We start from the raw sequence: 21,867 nt of genomic DNA, 5'->3' as shown, positions 1-21,867 counted from the left end.
GGGACCTTACCTGACAGCAGCCCGATGCTGCTACCTGCCCAAAAACAGACACACACCTCCATTTGTTCAGGACTCGGCATCCCCTCTTCCTCTTCTCCTGGCTGGAGTCAACATTCCTCCCCCACTATAACAAAGTGTGAAGCTGGATGAACACAGCAGACAAAGCAGCATCTCAGGAGCACAAAAGCTGACATTTCGGGCCTAGACCCTTCATCAGAGATCTCTGATGAAGGATCTAGGCCCGAAACGTAAGCTTTTGTGCTCCTGAGATGCTGCTTGGCCTGCTGTGTTCATCCAGCTTCACACTTTGTTATCTTGGATTCTCCAGCATCTGCCGTTCCCATTATCACTCATTCCTCCCCCACTGCTGGTGGCACTTCCGGCTTTCCCAGAGAAATAGTTGATGTAAACTGTAGATCTGAGAGTAAATATTTTCTTCAGGATTTCATATTTTACGTGGGCATTTTTTGACATTGAAAGTAAATTAAGTTGCGACAGTTCAAAACAAAGATACAAACCATTTACTCTAATCATGTTTGCAACTGAAGTAGTTAGGTTTTTGCCTTGAATGCTTATTTAAAAACTGTGGCATCAAATGCCACAACACTGCTGATGCTGGATGGTTTTCTGTTCTCAAGAATGTTTGAGGAAAATGCTGAAAAATAAGGAAAGAAAACAAAGAGTGCTATGATGACATCATTTACTATCATTATATTTGATTCAAATTGAAATGTTGAAAGAGATGGGTTTTGTGTTTGCAGGAGTTTGATCCTGAGGAATTCTATCATTTGTTGGAAGCAGCTGAAGGCCATGCCAAAGAAGGGCAAGGAATCAAGACTGATATTCCCCGTTACATCATCAGTCAGCTGGGGCTCACCAGGGATCCCTTGGAGGGTAGGGAATTTTACAGAAGATACAAAATTACTGATCTAGCAAAAGTACCTTTCATGCAGAAGGTCTGGGGTTCATCAATGTAAATGCTAGTTAGAACATTTTTTGGACTGAAAATTGTTGACAGTAAGAATGGATTAAAATCAAATATGGTGCTATTAATATTTGCATGCAAATTTAAGTTAATAAGAGTGTGCAAAATACAAAACCTGTGTAGAATTTAGTTGATGTTGTTTAGGCTGTCTCAGCAGCAGTCTCTCTACGTTTGAAATGTTCATATTCTGGCTATTTATGTAAAGCAACATCTTACTCAAAATAATAAAATGTGAGGCTGGATGAACACAGCAGGCCAAGCAGCATCTCAGGAGCACAAAAGCTGACGTTTCGGGACTAGACCCTTCATCAGAGAGGGGGATGGGGAGAGGGAACTGGAATAAATAGGGAGAGAGGGGGAGGCGGACCGAAGATGGAGAGTAAAGAAGATAGGTGGAGAGAGTATAGGTGGGGAGGTAGGGAGGGGATAGGTCAGTCCAGGGAAGATGGACAGGTCATGGAGGTGGGATGAGGTTAGTAGGTAGGTGGGGGTGCGGCTTGGGGTGGGAGGAAGGGATGTGTGAGAGGAAGAACCGGTTAGGGAGGCAGAGACAGGTTGTACTGGTTTTGGGATGCAGTGGGTGGAGGGGAAGAGCTGGGCAGGTTGTGTGGTGCAGTGGGGGGAGGGGACGAACTGGGCTGGTTTAGGGATGCAGTAGGGGAAGGGGAGATTTTGAAACTGGTGAAGTCCACATTGATACCATTGGGCTGCAGGGTTCCCAGGCGGAATATGAGTTGCTGTTCCTGCAACCTTCGGGTGGCATCATTGTGACAGTGCAGGAGGCCCATGATGGACATGTCATCTAGAGAATGGGAGGGGGACTGGAAATGGTTTGCGACTGGGAGGTGCAGTTGTTTGTTGCGAACTGAGCGGAGGTGTTCTGCAAAGCGGTCTCCAAGCCTCCGCTTGGTTTCCCCAATGTAGCGGAAGCCGCACCGGGTACAGTGGATGCAGTATACCACATTGGCAGATGTGCAGGTGAACCTCTGCTTAATGTGGAATGTCATCTTGGGGCCTGGGATAGGGGTGAGGGTGGAGGTGTGGGGGCAAGTGTAGCATTTCCTGCGGTTGCAGGGGAAGGTGCCGGGTGTGGTGTGGTTGGAGGGCAGTGTGGAGCGAACAAGGAAGTCACGGAGAGAGTGGTCTCTCCGGAAAGCAGACAGGGGTGGGGATGGAAAAATGTCTTGGGTGGTGGGGTCGGATTGTAAATGGCGAAAGTGTCGGAGGATGATGCGTTGTATCCGGAGGTTGGTAGGGTGGGTGCAGGTTCACCTGCACATCTGCCAATGTGGTATATTGCATCCAGTGTACCCGGTGCGGCTTCCTCTACATTGGGGAAACCAAGCGGAGGCTTGGAGACCGCTTTGCAGAACACCTCCGCTCAGTTCGCAACAAACAACTGCACCTCCCAGTCGCAAACCATTTCCAGTCCCCCTCCCATTCTCTAGATGACATGTCCATCATGGACCTTCTGTACTGCCACAATGATGCCACCCGAAGGTTGCAGGAACAGCAACTCATATTCCGCCTGGGAACCCTGCAGCCCAATGGTATCAATGTGGACTTCACCAGTTTCAAAATCTCCCCTTCCCCTACTGCATCCCTAAACCAGCCCAGTTCGTCCCCTCCCCCCACTGCACCACACAACCAGCCCAGCTCTCCCCCCCCACCCACTGCATCCCAAAACCAGTACAACCTGTCTCTGCCTCCCTAACCGGTTCTTCCTCTCACACATCCCTTCCTCCCACCCCAAGCCGCACCCCCATCTACCTACTAACCTCATCCCACCTCCTTGAACTGTCCGTCTTCCCTGGACTGACCTATCCCCTCCCTACCTCCCCACCTATACTCTCTCCACCTATCTTCTTTACTCTCCATCTTCGGTCCGCCTCCCCCTCTCTCCCTATTTATTCCAGTTCCCTCTCCCCATCCCCCTCTCTGATGAAGGGTCTAGGCCCGAAACGTCAGCTTTTGTGCTCCTGAGATGCTGCTTGGCCTGCTGTGTTCATCCAGCCTCACATTTTATTATCTTGGAATTCTCCAGCATCTGCAGTTCCCATTATCTCTCATCTTACTCAAAATGTTCAATTTGTTACTTCTACTAGTTTGTCCTGGCCTTCTTCATACTTTCGTATCTTTTATCTTCATAACCTCCCTAACATTTTTGGTTCTGGCAATAATTAGTTGTTTTCTCTTCATTTCTGAAGGATGAAAATGCGAGATTGTTTCAGAGGTGCAAATGTCCATGAAGAAAGCCTTTTGACTATAAAATAATACATTCACTTGCTCTTTGGATATTGCAATAAATTTATCCTCATGAAATTCTTTTCCTTCACTGGAAGGAGGCAAGCACAATCTAAGCATTGAAGCACAATGATAGTATCTCACAGTCTTGTCCAATATTTCCAACAATTCTAGAAACCATGCGAGGGTTACATTTATTCTTGCTATCGACACTAAAGTTGGTCTTAGCAAAGTGATATTTGAATAGTTAGGTAAATTCTGGGAATTTCTTTCCCAAAATCTGTAATCTTCAGAAATTGTTTTAAATTGACGGTTACAAATTAGTACTAAATCTGGTGAAGTACTAGTATCAATCTTAGCTCTTCATTTTATGAAGATTTAAGAATAAGAACAGAAATATTGAATGCTACATATTTGAAGTCATTTTGGGTAAAGTTATTTACTTTTATATGTTATCAGGGAACTTTGGCTAAAATAGTTCTGTAAAGGCATTTCATTTTAGACAGTAATCATAGTCATAGAGTCGTACAACATCAAAACAGATTTGGAACACAAGACAAAAGAGTAGGTATACATGCTGGGAAACCGGAATTGCCTGTTAACTGAGCTGGTCTATCCAAGTAATGCATTCCCTCTTTACTCTTTTATATCTTACTGTTAGGATTCATTCAAATGCTTATTATATTGTAGCACCATAATATTTTACTGTTAAATGTGGACTTCTGACTTTAAAATTTTAACACTTTTCATAGGAATATGTGCAGTTTTAGGATCATCCAGTTGTGCTGTATTTTCTGCTTTCCTTCTGCAAATAATATGTTGCCTCTACCTTGTCTAAATAGAAATGGCCCAGCTGACAAGCTATGATAGTGGCAATCCAGAGGCCCCAGAAACTGATGATTCTATTGATGTGAGTATTGGTGATCAAAACCAAAAGACTGACTGTTGTTTTGAACAAGCTATCTCAATATGTACCCAATTGCCCACCAGTGTGCTTCATAAAAATTTACAGTATCTGAGTCCATTACTGGCATTACTGGACAGTTGTATACAGTATTCTGAATGAGGTAAACTCATTAAATAAGTTGCTAACTAGACTAATCGCTTTCTTTTCATATAATAACTTGTGTTTATGTAGCACCATTAGGATAATGTCATATTCCAGGAGTGTTTGCCAACAGAATTTGACACCGAACCACATTAGGAGATTTTAAGGTAGATGACCAAAAGCTTCATCAAAAAGTTTTTGGCTTTTTCAGCAGGAAAAAGAGGCAAAGTAATTTAGGGAGTGAGTTCCAGAGCTTATAGCCCTGGCAGCTGAAGGCACAGCCGTAAGTGGTTGAGTCAATTAATTTGGGGGTGCCGAAAACGCGAGAATTGGATAAGTGCAGATATCTTGGAGAGTTGTAGTCTGGAAGAAATGACAGGATAGGGAGAAGCAAGCCCATGAAGGAATTCGAAAATAAGATGAGAATTTAAAATTGAGGCATTGGTGGACTAGGAACCAGTTTTAGCTCACAAACACAAGGGTGATGGGTGAATGGGGCTTGGTATGAGTTATTAAGAGTGAATGACAGGAGGGCCACTGGGCACGTTGAAATATTTAGGCCTAGAGGTAACCATGTCATGGATGAAGGTTGCACAGAGATAGGAGGGTAACTACAGAAAGATAGGATTTACATGCATTTGGATAAGCAAGGACTTATTAGGGATAGTCAGCATGATTTTGTGTAAGAAAATACCTGTTTCAAAAACTTGCTTAGTTTTATTTGATGAAGTAATGAAAAGGATTGATGAGGGTAGAGTGGTAGATGCTGTAGTAAAGCCTTTGACAAGATTTCTCTTGGTAGACTAATCAATAAAGTTAGATCAGATGGGATTCAGAGTGATCTTGCCAATTGGATACAAAATTGGCTTGACAGTAGGAGACAGAGGGTGGTGGTGGAAGTTATTTCTCAGACTGAGGTCAGTGTCCAGTTCTAGGTCCACTTTTATTGGTCATTTTATATGCAACTTGGATGAGAATACAGGAGGTATGTATAATAAGTTTGCAGATGACGCCAAAATTGGTAGTATAGTAGAAAGTGAAGAAGGTTATTTTAAGTTACAAAGAGATCTTGATCAGTTCAGTCAATGAGAAGAGGAATGGCAGATAGAATTTAATTTGGATAAATGTGAGGTATTGCATTTTGTTGAAACAATTAAGGGCAGGACTTGTACAATTAATGGTAGGGCGCTGGTCAGTGTTGTAGAACAGAGAGATCTAAAGGTTCAGGTGCACAGTTCTTTGAAATTTGCATCACAGGTAGACAGGATGGTTAAGAAGGCATTTAGCATGCTTGCCTTCATTGCTCAGACCTTTGAGTGTCGGACTTAGGATGTCATGTTGAGGTTGTACAGAATGTTGCTGAGACTTCTTTTGGAGTGTGGCATGCATTTTTGGTTGCCCTGGATGAGGATATTATTAAATTGGAAAGCGTTCAGGAAAGATATACTAGGATGTTGCCAGGAATGAAGGGTTTGTGGTATAAAAATAGGCTGGATGGGCTAACCTATGAGGTTGGTGAAGTTAAAAAGGTTTATAAAATTGTGTGGGGCATAGATAAAGTGAATAGTAAGAGTCTTTTCCCTAGGGTGAAGGCATTCAAAACTAGGAAGCATAGTTTTAAGGTGAGAGGAGCAAGTTTCAAAAAGGACATGTGGGGCAACTTTTTTTACACAGCATGGTTCGTGTGTGGAATGAACCGCCAGAGAAAGTGGTGGATGCAGGTACAGTTACACTATTTGATCGACTTTTGGATAAGCATGTGAATAGGAAGGTTCTGGAGGGATATGGGCCAAATCGGGGAGGCATGGTGGCTCCGTGGTTAGCACTGCAGCCTCACAGCACCAGGGACCCGGGTTCGATTCCAGCCTCGGGTAACTGTCTGTGCGGAATTTGCACATTCTCCCTGTGTCTGCGTGGGTTTCCTCCGGGTGCTCTGGTTTCCTCCCACAGTCCAAAGATGTGCAGGCTAGGTGGATCGGCCATGCTAAATTGCCCGTAATGTTCAGGGGTGTGTGGGTTATTGGGGGATGGGGGTGGGAATATGTCTGGGCCTGGGTGGGATGCTCCAAGGGGCAGTGTGGATTTCCACACTGTAGGGAATCTAATCTAAAAATGCAGGCAAGTGGGACTAGTTCAGCTTGGAAACATGGTCGACGTGGACTAGATGGACAGAAGGGTCTGTTTCCATGCTGTATGACTCTATGGCTGTAAGTTGTGGCATTATCTTTGCATTCCGGACAGAAACAGAACCCTTTGATACTTAGAATAATCTAGCTACATCTGCTAATGGGAGACTTAACCAGCTGTCTGCCATATCTGCTCAAGTTAGTGATAGGCCCCTTAATTGCATCATTAGGCTACCTGCTGCTTGTTGGTTGATGGTTGAGCTGATGACCCAGGCTCCTTGAAATTGGTCTAGAGACAGGAAGAAGCCAAAAAACCTGCAAGCTACTCTCCCACATTGATTCTTTTTTTGCCCAGCATGCTCTCCATAGACATTTGTGAATCCAACCCCAATTGTACCATGGTTAAGTATTATGGTCTACTAAACAGCTGAAAAGTTAAATATTTGGCAAGAAAATTAAAAAGATATTTTCAGATTTAAATCTCTGAAGAACATGCAAGTGTCTCATAGAATTACTGTTCAGCCTCAGTTAAGAACTTGTGTTTTGGACAACTTACCTTGTCCTCATTTTAGGTTTTCGTTGCATCTACAGGGTAAGCTGGGTTTAAAAGTTTCTTCTTATATTTGTCATACTTTATTCTTTTACCAATAGCTCCTTTCTGTAATGTTTAGGATAATGCAAAGAATAACCCAGTGCCAGTGACAGAATATCAGATTTACTTGTTGAGTTTGTTTGCTTTCAGGGTCAAGGCGCCGCAGTTCACACAAAGAAAACTCCATGTGAGGAAGACTTTGAAAACTTAAAGCTAATAAGCAATGGAGCCTATGGGTAAAGATTTTCATACTTAAGAAAATAGAAAGCCTAGTGAACCCTATTTCATTTTTGAGAAGAAATGTTTTCTGTAACTGGCTAGCATTAATGACATTACCATTGGATATGATTTGCACCATAAAGCAATGAAATGAAATTAAAATGACACAACCATTGGCAATCTTTTTGTGGCTGTTCTCAGTAACTACCAAAACATCATTACAATTGAAGTAACTAAAAAATCCAAAGGAAGCTAAATGCCACATAGACTTAAAACTGGCTCTGCATGAAATCACCTCTATTGTAATGACCTTGAATTTTCTGTTTTGGATATAACCCAGAAATTAGATCTAAAATTGCACTTGTTCCTACGATTCAAGAAATATTAACCTAACCGACTGAATTGATATCTCTGAGTAACCTTCTAAAACATTGCCATTTTATTAGGATTGTTCTGCTACTTATACCATATGGCAGTTTTTAACAGATGCTATGAATATATTCCAGAGCTGTCTACCTTGTAAGGCATAAGGAAACTCGACAGAGGTTTGCTATGAAGAAAATTAACAAGCAGAACCTAATTCTAAGGAACCAAATCCAACAAGCTTTTGTTGAAAGAGATATCCTTACCTTCGCTGAAAACCCTTTTGTTGTCAGCATGTTTTGCTCGTTTGAGACTAAACGGCACTTGTGTATGGTAATCGAATATGTAGAAGGTTAGTTATTGAATTGCTTATGCATGTGGTCTGTCTTTGAAAAGTAATAATGTGCCTGTTTTAGAATTGTGTTCTTTCTTAGAAGATTTAAAATATGGTATGTTATTTTCTGCTTATTAGGGAGAACAGGGAAAGGGAGAGGAAGTAAACAGTTACTTCGTGCCTTTCTTCATGGAATAAGATCAGAAAACTCCCAGAAACGATAGGCAACCAAGAGACCTGAGTAACTGAAAAGCTGTGGAAATTAGCATTAATAAAGAGATAATACTTGGAACATTAACTGATTTGAAGGTTGATGAATCTTCCAGATCAGATGAGCTTCATCCCAGAGTGTTGCTTGAAGTATCAATAGAGATAGTAGATACATTGGTGATTATGCTACTTAATTCTATAGATTCTGGAACTATTCCTACTGACTGGATAGTGGCAAATGTAATCCCACCATGTAAGAAGGGAGGCAGAGGGAGAGTATAGAATTACATATGTGTTAGCTTGATTTTAGTCAGAGGGAAAGGTTAGAATCTATTGTAATGATGTAATTGTGTAATATTCAGAGAAGAATAGTAAACCTGTGCTGAGTCAGCAGAGATTTTGAAAGGGAAATCATGTTTGACAAACTTACTGGAGTTTGTTGAGGACATTACCTCAACAGCAGACAAAGGAGAAGCAATAAATATTTTGTATTTGGATATTCAGATGGCTTTCGATAATGTCCCATACATGAAGTTAGTAAATAAAAATTGGAGTGCACGGGATTAGAGGTGATATGCTCGTATTGATTGTGAATTGGTTTACAGTAGGAATAAGAATCATTTTCAGGATAGCAGACTGTTAGTGGAATGCTGTGAGGATTTTAACTCGTTTCTCAAATTGAAATATCTACAGAATCCCAGATATTTTCCTCATTAGTGTGAATATTAATGTTTAAATACAATTATTTGAATAATTTAGTCATAGTGTGACAGCATTAAGTTGATTACCTAAGGGCTTACTGTTAAGCAGTTGACTGGCTGGGGAGTTGAGGGCGTCTCATTAGATTAGTAGAACGGAAATGTTTACATGTTTTCAAAGAATATTTTTTCACTATCTATGAAATTTGAACTGATGGGCCAATTAGTAAATAAATTGCAGCAGTGTTAGCCAATAGGATAGTTAGTACTACAATAGGATCAGTTAGTACTACAATAGGATCAGTTAGTACTACTACAATAACTGCTAATACACTGAACCAAATCTTTAACACCACAGTTCCTGAAACCAGCTACTGCTGTATTAATATTAATGGAATTATTGGTATTTTGATGGTTACAGAAGTTCATAGTTCAGAAGTAGCCACTGGAAATGAAGCATGGAAGCAAAGAACTTCTGGGCTCTAGATTTCCCATGTTAATGGGATATATGACACAGTGTCACAGACTTTAAAATATGTTAATCTGGTGAACTTGGAGGCATGTGTAAAATTTTATGGTATTTATGTTATTCATTAAAGGTATATTTTCAAAATCAGATTTCTACCACTGATAACTAATGATGCATTTAAATGTGTCCTTTTTACATTTTGTACAATAGGTGGTGACTGTGCAACTTTATTGAAGAATATTGGTGCTTTGCCTGTTGAAATGGCCAGGATGTATTTTGCAGAGACTGTGTTGGCTTTGGAGTACCTACACAATTATGGTATTGTTCATCGAGACCTCAAGCCAGACAAGTATGAACTATTGTACTCACTACTAATACCAGGGTAATAACTTGGGTTTAGCGTACTTTAGTGATAGGCTGATCCTTACAATTACTAAATCTACAAATCAGCATAACACCTAACAATCACATGATAACAATATAAGTGTATATAGTATTTTTGAGTTCTCAATACAGTTGTTTAAGGATACTTAAGAACTCTAAAGATTTACAGCATTGAAGAAGACCAGTCTATTTAAGTCCTAAGTCTATGTGCTGGCTCATCACTCAAGTGATCTAAACCAGTCCCATTTTGCTGCTTTCTTTCCATAACCTGATACATTTCTCTCTTGAAGCATTTTTCAAGTCTACTATTAACGGTTTCGGTAATCTCTGTCAACCACTCCCTATGGCAACCAGTCCATAACAACGGACTCTGTGAAGAAATTCCAAACCCTTCTCCTTGTCGTCTTTGTGACATCACTTTTAACTTGAACATTGTCACAAGCAGTCTAACCAGAGGAAATAGTCTTTCATAGAACATAGAACATAGAACATAGAACAGTACAGCACAGAACAGGCCCTTCAGCCCACAATGTTGTGCCGACCATTGATCCTCATGGATGCACCCTCAAATTTCTGTGACCATATGCATGCCCAGCAGTCTCTTAAATGACCCCAATGACCTTGCTTCCACAACTGCTGCTGGCAACGCATTCCATGCTCTCACAACTCTCTGCGTAAAGAACCTGCCTCTGACATCCCCTCTATACTTTCCACCAACCAGCTTAAAACTATGACCCCTCGTGCTAGCCATTTCTGCCCTGGGAAATAGTCTCTGGCTATCGACTCTATCTATGCCTCTCATTATCTTGTATACCTCAATTAGGTCCCCTCTCCTCCTCCTTTTCTCCAATGAAAAGAGACCGAGCTCAGTCAACCTCTCTTCATAAGATAAGCCCTCCAGTCCAGGCAGCATCCTGGTAAACCTCCTCTGAACCCTCTCCAAAGCATCCACATCTTTCCTATAATAGGGCGCCCAGAACTGGACGCAGTATTCCAAGTGCGGTCTAACCAAAGTTTTATAGAGCTGCAACAAGATCTCACGACTCTTAAACTCAATCCCCCTGTTAATGAAAGCCAAAACACCATATGCTTTCTTAACAACCCTGTCCACTTGGGTGGCCATTTTAAGGGATCTATGTATCTGCACACCAAGATCCCTCTGTTCCTCCACGCTGCCAAGAATCCTATCCTTAATCCTGTACTCAGCTTTCAAATTCGACCTTCCAAAATGCATCACCTCGCATTTATCCAGGTTGAACTCCATCTGCCACCTCTCTTTCCCTAATCATTGTATAAAACCTATGAAGGACCTCTATGAAATATGCTTTTTAAATTCTTTTGTCCACTGAAAATAGTTCAAGTACTCAATTGCCAATATGCTTCACAATTTCTTGGGCAAACTGTTACATGTCGCTCCCTGAACATAGTGAGGGGTTACCTTAATTTAGCTCCCAACCGAATGAATCGTAATGTTAGCAGATAGCAAGCACTGTATGTACGGGAAGTCAGAGTCGATACACTGTGGAGCTGGCAGAACACAGCAAGTCAGCAGCATCAGAGGAGCAGGAAAGTCACTGTGTTGGGTTAGGACCCTTCGTCAGAACTGGGGAGTCGACTTTCCTGCTGTTCTGATGCTGCCTGACCTGCTGTATTCCTCCAGCTCCACACTGTATCGAATCTTAATGTGAATAAAGCGTTGGCCGTTTATGTTTTCTTTTACCTATCCCAGAGCAAGCCATCTTTATGGGTGTAGTTTCTTTCAATTTCCTTGTAACTTATAACACCACAATTAGGGTTTTTTTAAAGAAAGAAATCAGAATTTGAGTGTCATTAGACAAAAGGTAAATGCTTCTGCAATTGCATAAAAAGGTGAGCAATCGAAGTAAACTTTGCCCCCTCAGTGGATGAGACTAGGAAGTTAATAAGAAAAATGGAAGAAACTTTATTTTACATCTATCTTCAGATAGAGGACACTAAAAGCATCCCAATAACAGCAGAAGATCAATAGGCTAAGGTGAGAGAAAGCTAATAGGACTAAAAGCTGACTAGCTCATTGGACCTGATGGCGCTCAACCAAGGTTGTTAAAAGAAGTGGCTGCGGAAATTGATTGTAATGTTGCAAAATTCCCTAATTCTGAAAAGCCACTGGCAGATTGAGAAACTACCAATATAGGAGTCAGAAAGGGGAGATAGTAGCAAAGTGGTAATGACACAGTATTAGGCAAATGCTTTGGGGTATGAGTTCAAAATTAATTCAATTAATAAAAATAAGCACTGGAACTGAAGTTCTAATGACCAGAAAACTAGCATTGATTGTCAGAAAGACCTCTCTGGTTCTCTGATCTACATGAGGAAGAGGTATCTGTCAGTTTTACCTGGTCTGGCCTTCATTTGACTTATGGCCCAATTCAGCAATGTGATCAATTCTAACCTCTACACTGAAACGATTTCGCAAGACACTCGGCTCGTCTATTTGGAATGGCAAAAAACGCTAACGACAATGAATAAATAAAAGCAGGAAACTATGGACTATCGTATGTGATTGGGAAAATATGAAATATTTTATGAAATCTGTTACTAAGGAATTAGTAGCAGGACATTGAGGAAAATCTTACCCCTGACTTTGAACTTGGTAGGTTCAAATTTCACTCCAGAAATTTGAGTATTTAATATAGTTAGACAGTGCAATGCAGTATGGAGGGAATGCTGCACTGTCAGAGCTCTGTTTTTGGGAATGATGTCCAACTAAGACCCCATTTGCCCATAGCTGAATGTAAGAGTCTTTAACACATTTCAAAAAGAGCAGAGAATTCCTCACAGTTCCCTATATTTATCTATATTTATCTATCAACCAACATCATTGAAAGGATCAAAATGATCAGTTTTTTTGTCATTGTTATTTGTTCTCAAGTAGACAACTCATTTACTACTTTACAACTACAACTTTACTACAAATAGTTCATCGAACCACAAACATGCACAGAAATTCCTAGAGGCCTGGTTTTCAACCTGTAATGCCATCACCAAACATGTGGAAATTAGACCCTGTATACAAACCCATGCAAAAACGAACCAAAAATGACACAACCCAACGTAATAGACCATATCATATAAATTCCAAGCGGTGTAGAACAACATCGCTTCATCCGAGGCCACATTGATGATGTTACCTAGCACGATGACGAAACGTCTGTACAAAAATCAGCCAGCTCGGCGAGCAAGGCAACAACCTCATCTTAAATGGTCTAAATGTACTCACCAGGAAGAATAGTTCCAGATTTTCCACACGTTTGTCTGATCACTTGTAATAATTAGTCAATGTAATTCATGCATGAGGGGCAAAACTTCATGAAAACTTATCTTGGCACTCATTCTTCCTTCCCTATTACTAAACACCCCTCATACAGCACCACTTCAAACTTCAGCCCCTTAACTTTCTTCACCCAAGATACTAACTTCAGTTTATCTAACACTCCAAAAAGAAAAGTGCTGCTGCTGGCTTTTCTGTTTACGTTATCCTCTTGCTTTTTTGCTCATAAATACTACCTGTGGGTCTTTCTGTCAAGTTCTATAGACCACATCTTTCCTCCCTTCATCCTCCTACTCTAGTTTCATACAAATTGCTGTTTGTGGCTCTTTGACTTTATTCCCTTTTAAGTAATCCTATTGGAATTGCTTCCCCTACCATTGCACCCATCTTGAAAGTTTAGGATTCAGCTGTTTCTCTCTCTCGATCCCGTCAAAAGCTCTTAGTCTCTACCTTATTCTTGCTAACCCATACCTTTTGTAAAAGTGATCCTTGTAATGAGTTACACAGGACCAAAATGCTTGTTTTGGCTTTCATTCTTTGAAATTAGCTTTGAGATGCATTGTGGCTGTTAGTTAATCATTAACACTATGGTAAACCCCAGTAAATAGCTGGTAAATTCTGACCAAAACCTTCCTACATTTGCCATTGGGCATCCATGCATATTGTTCAAGATTTCTTGTACCAAAATGCATCAGGATATTGCATAAATGCCATATTTAAAGACGCCTGCTATTCCTTGCTTCAGCAACTTAATTGGCCCATATTTCTTTGAAATAATGCATCTAGTTGATGCGCATATCAAATGGATAAGTTTCAAGCCAGACAAATGTTTCCTCTCAGATGTAGTGGAAAACAAAAGTAGTTCATTCAATGTCAATTCCCTTATTAAAAACCAGCTGCATGATTGTAGGTTACATTCACTACTGTCTTTACATTTGTGCCTTGTCCAAATTGTTGTAGTCAGATAATTTATGTAATGGAACACCATTGTTTACAATTTTTGACAATCTGTTTTATGTTATAACATAGCTAGTTTAAGTATATAACACTGGATTCCTCCGATTGTTTCAACTACATTAATCTTGCATTCATGAAGAATCATAAATGTTTTGAACATTGGCCTAAATTTGTTATAACCATCATAGCAAACCTAAGGTTAGATTAATGTCTTGAAATTAATCCACTGTAGCTACGTGTTATTGATGCATTCACATCTAAGTCTGTTGTTACATTGACAATTTTCAAGTATTGACAATTTAACACCATTAATTAAATTGAAGATATATGTGAAGTTTTAGAAGGATTCTGGACCTTTATACAATCATCTAGTACATTGCAAAACCTTTCATGTATGTATTACCTCTAATATTGACTGAGTTATTTGTTCTTACAGTCTGCTCATCACTTCCATGGGTCACATCAAGCTGACGGATTTTGGACTTTCAAAGATTGGCCTGATGAGCCTCACCACTAATTTATATGAAGGACATATTGAAAAAGATGCAAGAGAATTTCTTGACAAGCAGGTGATGACGGACAATGATTTTCTACTGCACATTTTTGAGTGTTATTATTATTGATCTGTTTTTGTGGCATAATCACTGTGAAATCCATCTCATGTTAATCTCAATGTTATGACTCTGACTAACCATAATGTCCTCTGCTTTATTTTGTTGACTTACCCATAATTTCTATCTGAAAACTTTGGAGTAGGTAATTTAGTAAGAAACAATATTTCCTTAAGAAATCTTGACTATAATGTACTAAGCATCAAGAAATCAGTTCTGAACAGTCACTAGACCCGAAGTGTTACTCTGCTGTCTCTCCACAGATGCTGCCAGACCTGCTGAGATTTTCCAGCAATTTCTATTTTAGTTGAAGAAATTGTCCCACTTTGTTGTAAGGAATGAAGTGTTGCTTGAGGCTATCAACCTGCAATCTCAGTGCATTATTAATTTTCTTCCCGTTAATTTGTTTTCAAGTTGTTTCTTTTAAGTTTTAGTTGGTCATGTCTACTTGGAAAATTGTCAAGCATCCATCATTCTGTCTTATCAGCTGACAATTGTCAAATGTTCGCTAAATTAATCTGTATGTATCAGTTATCCCATCCTATATATTCTAACACGATGTAGGATCAGCCCTTGCTTCTTACAGTGAATGGTATGCTACATTTTTGTGATACTTTAAATATTAATAAATCAGCTAGTTTATTGAACCGTTTCATTTTCTGAAAATGAGTCGTTAGAAAATCTCCTAAAATGAATATTTTGTTCATTTCTTCATGTTAATGTTTGCTAAACTGAAAAACCTTTTGTTGAGCCGTAGATTTTATTAAAGAGGGTTTATATGTATGGAGATATAAGCTTTATAAAAACAGGACTTCTTTTTGTCTTAACAAAGGTATGTGGAACTCCAGAATATATCGCTCCTGAAGTGATACTGCGACAGGGTTATGGAAAGCCAGTGGATTGGTGGGCCATGGGTATAATCCTGTATGAATTTCTAGTCGGATGTGCTCCTTTCTTCGGAGATACTCCAGAGGAACTGTTTGGACAAGTGATAAGCGGTACGTAATGTTTTGGATTTTTGGTCTTCTTTACACCAACTATGATTTGTGGAGAACTTCAGAGAAAAGCAGCAAATAAATCCTTCAGTCTTAAGTTGCTTCCAGAATCCTGAAACTTTGTTGATTTTGAAGTAATAATGACAGTGAAACTGCTGACCTCTGACATTATGACATTACTGATGTCAACAGTAGCTTCAGGATTCTGCTGTATGATTCTGTGCACAGACCACCACAGAAATATTGAGCTGTCAGTGATTCTATGCTGCTTAATGGGGTGTGCTTCTAGATTGGCAATCCCTCAACAACCAGTAAATTTAGAAAGAAATCCAATTTATTATTGTTTGTCTTGCTGTAAAACCTTTGACAAAGTAAGTAACTTGAGTTTTTCAATGGCACTCAAAGTTCATGAGTATAGTTCAGCAGCCTCACTGGCACTGACAAGCTGGTTTTAATTTTATGGAAATCCTAATTTCCCCATTATGATCTAAAAACAAAATTCCACAATTATACCAGCTTTTTAAATTTGCTTTAATAGAAACTAAAATATGAATTAACTATCTTATTTCAGTCAGAATTGATTTCACAACCTGAAAATTTAAATTAGAAATTATTGTTGTTTGTGGTTTTAACTTCCTACATTGCTGTCCCTGAGAATATTTTTGAATGATTGCAAGCAGAGCAAGCTGCTGGATACATTGTTCAGGAGGTCCCTTGACTTCGTAGCTGGTTTAAACTTCCTTGATTTGGTGCCAGGAAAGATGAAATCCATAACACAGACATTGTTCTTCTTGGGCAACTTCCATTAATGCTGTTGCTTCACAGTTGACATCAAAGGTCAATGGTTATTTCTGCTGTGGAAGTCGAAATCCCTTTATACTGTTCATTGCCATCCAAGGAAAACTCCAGGTTTCTTATTGTCTTAGGGTAGTCTATCCACTAAGTGCAGTTATTGCTGCTTTATTTTAGGCACACACAAAAATGATTTGTGCATTATTTTAATAAATTTGTAAATCTAGTTTTAAATGTCTTAACAACTTGTTTAAGTAATGGAAATAATAGTTTAGTACAAGCGTGATTAACAATGTGTTAGAATAATATTGAGTCAATCTTACATACAATTACTTTGAAATTATACTACAGAGACAAATGGTACTAATCTTCCAGGCAAGCAGTAATCTTAATTCATGTGCCCACCCTGTTCCCATACCCCTTCATTACCAACTCCCTCAACCATCTATTTTATCCATTTTTAAACATTAACTCGGGTTCAGTTTTAACCTGTAACACCAATAGAACATTTCACTTCCACAGAACCATTTTTTATTTTGCATTTCTCCTACCTTCAATGCTAATTTTCTTGTAATTAATCTTGAATTTGGGTCCTAATTTTAGTCCCCATCTTTTGAATCGACTATTCAGTTATTTTCAGATGGTATGGAAAAGTGGGAGCAATGCATGATAAGATTGAGTTCCCTGGGTCTTTGCTCTCTCTCGACCTCTCACTCGTGGTCTCACTCTTGTTCTCTCTCCCTCTCCCTGTCTGCAAAACAGAAAACTGAGAGGGGCTTTGACAGAAATGTTTAACATTATTAGAGGTCTGTAAAAATTGGAACTAGATAGTTTTTTCTTCTCAGATATTTATGTTATTGATAGTAACAGGTGAGGTGCTGGAAGACTGAAGGTTGGCTAACATTAGGGATAACATTACAGCTGTGCTTGGGGAGGATATTCCTGGGAATATGTCCAGGGAAATTGTTTGGGTGGAACTGAGAAATAAGAAAGGGATGATCACCTTATAGGGATTGTACTAAAGATCCTTCAATAGTCAGCAGGAAATTGAGAAACAAATTTGTAAGGAGATCTCAGTTATCTGTAAGGATAACAAGGTGGTTATGGTAGAGGATCTTAACTTTTCAAACATAGACTGGGACTTCCATAATGCTAAGGCTTCGATAGAGGAGAATTTGTTAAGTGTGTACAAGATATTTTTCTGGTTCAGTGTGTGGATGTACAAATAGAGAAGGTGCAAAACTTGCCCTACTGTTGGGAAATAAAGCAGGGCAGGTGACTGAGGTGTCAGTGGTGGAGCACTCTGGGGCTACTGACCATAATTCTATTAGTTTTAAAATAGTGATGGAAAAAGATAGATCGGATCTAAAAGTTCAAGTTCTAAATTGGAGGAAGGCCAACTTTTGCTGTTTTAAGCAAGAACTTTCAGAAGTTGACTGGGGGGGGCGGATGTTCACAAGTAAAAGAACAGCTGGAAAATGGGAAGCTTTCAAAAATGAGGTAACAAGAGGCCAGTATGTTACTGTTAGGGTGAAGGGTAATGCTGGTAGGTATAGGGAATGCATGATGACTGGAGAAATTGAGGTTTTGTTCAAGAATAAGAAGGAAGCATATGTCAGGTATAGACAGCAGAAATCGACTGAATTCCTAGAACAGTATAAAGGCAGTAGGAGTATACTTGAGAGGGAAATCAGAAGGGGACATGAGATAGCTTTGGCAAATAGGGTTAAGGAGGTATTCCAAAGGGGATTCTACAAATACATTAAGGACAACAGGGTAACTAGGGTGAGAATAAGGCTCCTTAAAGATCAGCAAGGTCATCTACATGTGAACAAAAGAACAAACAGAAGGAAAACATAGGAACAAGCCCTTTGGCCCTCCAATCCTGTGCTGATCATCATGCCGTGACTAAACTAAAAAACAAACCTTTTGCCTGAGTTTGGTCCATATCCCTCTATTCTCTCCCCATTTATGTAACCATCCAGATGCCTGTTAAAGACGTGGAACCGCAGAAGGTGGTGAGATTCTAAACAATTATTTTCCATCAGCGTTTACTTTGGAGAAAGATTTGGGAGATAAAGAACTTCGGGAAGTAAATAATGACATCTTGAAAAATGTCCATATTACAGAGGAGGAGGTGCTAGACATCTTAAAATGCATAAAGGTGGATAAATCCCCATACCTGATCAGGTGTACCCCAGAACTCTCTGAGAAGCTTGGGAAGTGATTGTTTGGCCCTTTGCTGAGATATTTGTATCATTGATAGCCACAGGTGAGGTGCTGGAAGTCTGGAGTTTGGCTAACCTGGGTGCCACTATTTAAGAAAGGTGGCAAGGGAAAGCCAGGGAACAATAGACCCGTGAGCCTGACATCAGTGGTAGGCAGGTTGTTGGAGGGAATCCAGAGAGACAGGATTTGCATGTATTTGGAAAGGCAAGGACTGATTAAGAAAAGTCAATATGGTTTTGTGTGTGGGAAATCGTATCTCATTAAATTAACTGAGTTTTTTGAAGCAGTAATGAGGAGGATTGATGAAGGCGTTCAACAAGGTCCTCATGGTAGACTGGTTAGCCAGGTTAGATCACAAGGAATAGAGGGAGAACTAGCAATTTGGATATAGAACTGGCTCAAAGGAAGAAGACAGAGGGTAGTGATGGAGGGTTGCTTTTCAGATAGGAAACCTGTGACCAGCAGTGTGCTCCAAGGATTTATGCTTGTCCACTGTTTTTTGTCATTTATATAAATGATATGGACATGAATATAGGAGGTATGGTTAGTGAGTTTGAAGTGGAGGTGTAGTGGACGGTGAAGAAAATTACTTCAGAGTACAACAGGATCTTGATCAGATTGGCCAATCGGCCAAGGAGTGGCAGATGGAATTTTAATTTAGATAAATGTGAGGTACTGCATTTTGGAAAGGCAAATCAGGGCAGGACTTAGACAACTAATGGTAAGGTCCTGGGGAGTGTTGCTGAAAAAAGAGACCCTGGAATGGAGGTTCATAGTTCCTTGAAATTGAAGCCGCAGATAGACAGAACAGTGAAGAAGGTGTTTGGTATGCTTGCGTTTATTGGTCAGTGCATTTTATATAGGATTTGGGAGGTCATGTTGCAGCTGTACAGGATATTGGTTAGGCTGCTTTTGGTATACTGTGTGCAATTCTGTTCCCCCCACTACAGGAAGGATATTGTGAAACTTGAAAGTGTTCAGAAAAGATTTGCAAGGATGTTGCCGGGGTTGGAGGGTTTGAGCTAGAGGGAGAGGCTGAATAGGCTGGAGCTGTTTTCCCTGGAGCTTTGGAGGCTGAGGGGTGACCTTGTAAAGGTTTATAAGGGGCATGATAGGGAAAATAGACAAAGCCCTTTCGCTGGGTGAGGGAGTCCAAAACTCGAGGACATAGGTTTAATGTGAGAGGGAAAAGATTTAAAAGGGACCTAAGGGGTATTGTTTTCACGCAGAGGATGGTTCGTGAATGGAATAAGTTGCCAGAGGAAGTAGTGGAGGCTGGTAGAATTACAACATTCAGAAAGTATCTGGATGGGTATATGAATAGGAAGAGGGATGCGGGCCAAATGCTGGGAAATGGGACTAGATTTATTTAGGATATCTGATTGGCATGGACGAGTTGGACCAAAAGATCTGTCACCGTACTGTACATCTCTATGACCCAAATAACTGAAGAGTTACTTGCCCATAATTGGAATTCAATGATGAATGTGCAATGGCATCGTCTGATGACACCAACTGTAGGCAACTAAGCATGAGCGCTCATTCAAAAATGCATTGCTGCCATCACATAGACTTTACAAGTGGCGTCACATATAAATGGACAGAGAAGTGTGAGATGTTGAACAATGGTTCATTGGGGAGATGGTGCTCAGGCTGGAGGGGGAACCTCAAAGTGAGAAAAAGGAGGGCCCAGAAGTAGTGGTGGGGTGTAAGCTGAAGAATACTGTCATTGGATGGACCACATAAGCCAATATCTCTCCTGCCTGTAACGGTTACTGTGTATATTGTGCTATGTTCCAAAAGATAGATTTCAATTATATAAATAAGGAAAATCTAAATGTCCTGGCTAAATAAATTCCAAAAGAACTGCAGATGCTGTAAATCAGGAACAAAAGCAGAAGTTGCTGGAAGCTCAGCAGGTCTGGCAGCATCTGTGAAGAAAAAAAAATCAGAGTTAACGTTTCGGGTCTAATGACCCTTCCTCAGAACTCAGGAGGAAATGTTCTGAGGAAGGGTCATTGGACCCGAAATGTTAACTCTGATTTTTTTCTTCACAGATGCTGCCAGACCTGCTGAGTTTTTCCAACAACTTCCGTTTTTGTTCCTAGGTGTGCTGACCCTGCCGTAGAAACTAGAGGAGCATGAATTTAAATTTGTCCCCTCAGAACTCAGTGGTATTAGGAGGTTTTCATTTTTGTACAGAATGATGTGGGGAACCAGGATTTGTCACCAAGGAAAATGGTTGAAACAAACTAATTTTAAGCCTTTAAATGGGGTATTTGCAAATTTAGAAAAAATAATAAATTTAATGCGTAAATTGGGGAAGAATGAGGTTATGGGATCAAGTGAATAACAGTTTTATTAAAGAGCTGACACTGGAGTAATGGGCATCCAAACATTGTAATATAAAATTATGCATTTGTATGATCTAGAGGTGAAGTTTTTCATTGTTTTAATTACAAGCAGGCAAGATTTCATGATTCACATGAAATTTTCCAGTGTAAACTTATGCTTCATTGTTCAGATGAGATAGCTTGGCCAGAAGGAGATGATGCTTTACCACCTGATGCAGAGGACCTCATCTCAAAGCTGCTAAGGCAAAATCCATTGGAACGACTGGGCGCAGGTAATGATTGAGTGTACCTTAGAAAAGTAAATGCTCATGTTAGAGATTCTTGTGGAAATTTACTGAACTTGAATTTTTGAAATAAAGACATATTTTGCCAGTGTTATGGCCTTGCACATGTGACAATATTTTGGACGATAATGAATTCAAGGGGAAGACCAACATTTATTCTGTATAAGAGGACATTGTTAATCAGCTGGCAAATAGACTCTGATTGCGAGACACATTACCATAGAGAATGCATCCATTAATGGCGGTTAACAGTTGACTACTAGGCTTCTTTAAATTTTAAACCAGCAGATTGACTCTGATTTATCAGAGCATATCCTGGGAAACGATCAACGAACGGCATGCATTTTGTTGAGTTGAAACAGGCACAATACATGTACACTTTCTTTCTGTCTGCAAAGAACAGTGCCCTGTGCATTAATTAAATATTGCTTTCATTGCATGCAAATGCACCACCCTGTGATCCCAAGTGACAATCATTAACTGATTTTCTGCATAATTCTTTGCACACTCAGGATTATCCAGCAAATGTTCAATTTCAAAATCACATCTAATATTGGATACTTGTGATATTTATGACTGCAGCTGGTATAATCAATATTTTGCTTGTTGCAAACAGCCAGAGGACTATGCTGTTTGATTCAATCCACCAGTCTTTCAGATGTG

General features: G+C 39.9%; 1 protein-coding gene across 13 annotated transcripts in view; it reads left to right on the top strand.

The window, feature by feature from the left end:
• The window catches only part of mast2 (microtubule associated serine/threonine kinase 2), a 464,628-nt gene that overhangs the window by 404,526 nt on the left and 38,235 nt on the right, over positions 1 to 21,867 (top strand). For all 13 annotated transcript variants that reach the window (XM_059647961.1, XM_059647949.1, XM_059647956.1 and 10 more), the window contains 8 exons: positions 762 to 894; positions 4,072 to 4,139; positions 7,146 to 7,231; positions 7,721 to 7,929; positions 9,499 to 9,637; positions 14,376 to 14,508; positions 15,383 to 15,548; positions 21,091 to 21,192. In XM_059647961.1, the coding sequence (XP_059503944.1) occupies positions 762 to 894; positions 4,072 to 4,139; positions 7,146 to 7,231; positions 7,721 to 7,929; positions 9,499 to 9,637; positions 14,376 to 14,508; positions 15,383 to 15,548; positions 21,091 to 21,192 (1,036 nt within the window). The remainder of the gene's footprint in view (positions 1 to 761; positions 895 to 4,071; positions 4,140 to 7,145; positions 7,232 to 7,720; positions 7,930 to 9,498; positions 9,638 to 14,375; positions 14,509 to 15,382; positions 15,549 to 21,090; positions 21,193 to 21,867) is intronic.

The sequence above is a fragment of the Stegostoma tigrinum genome, chromosome 8, assembly GCF_030684315.1.
Source record: "Stegostoma tigrinum isolate sSteTig4 chromosome 8, sSteTig4.hap1, whole genome shotgun sequence".
NCBI lineage: Eukaryota > Metazoa > Chordata > Chondrichthyes > Orectolobiformes > Stegostomatidae > Stegostoma > Stegostoma tigrinum.
Note: the sequence above shows the minus strand (reverse complement) of the source record. Positions and strands in the feature narration are given on the sequence as shown.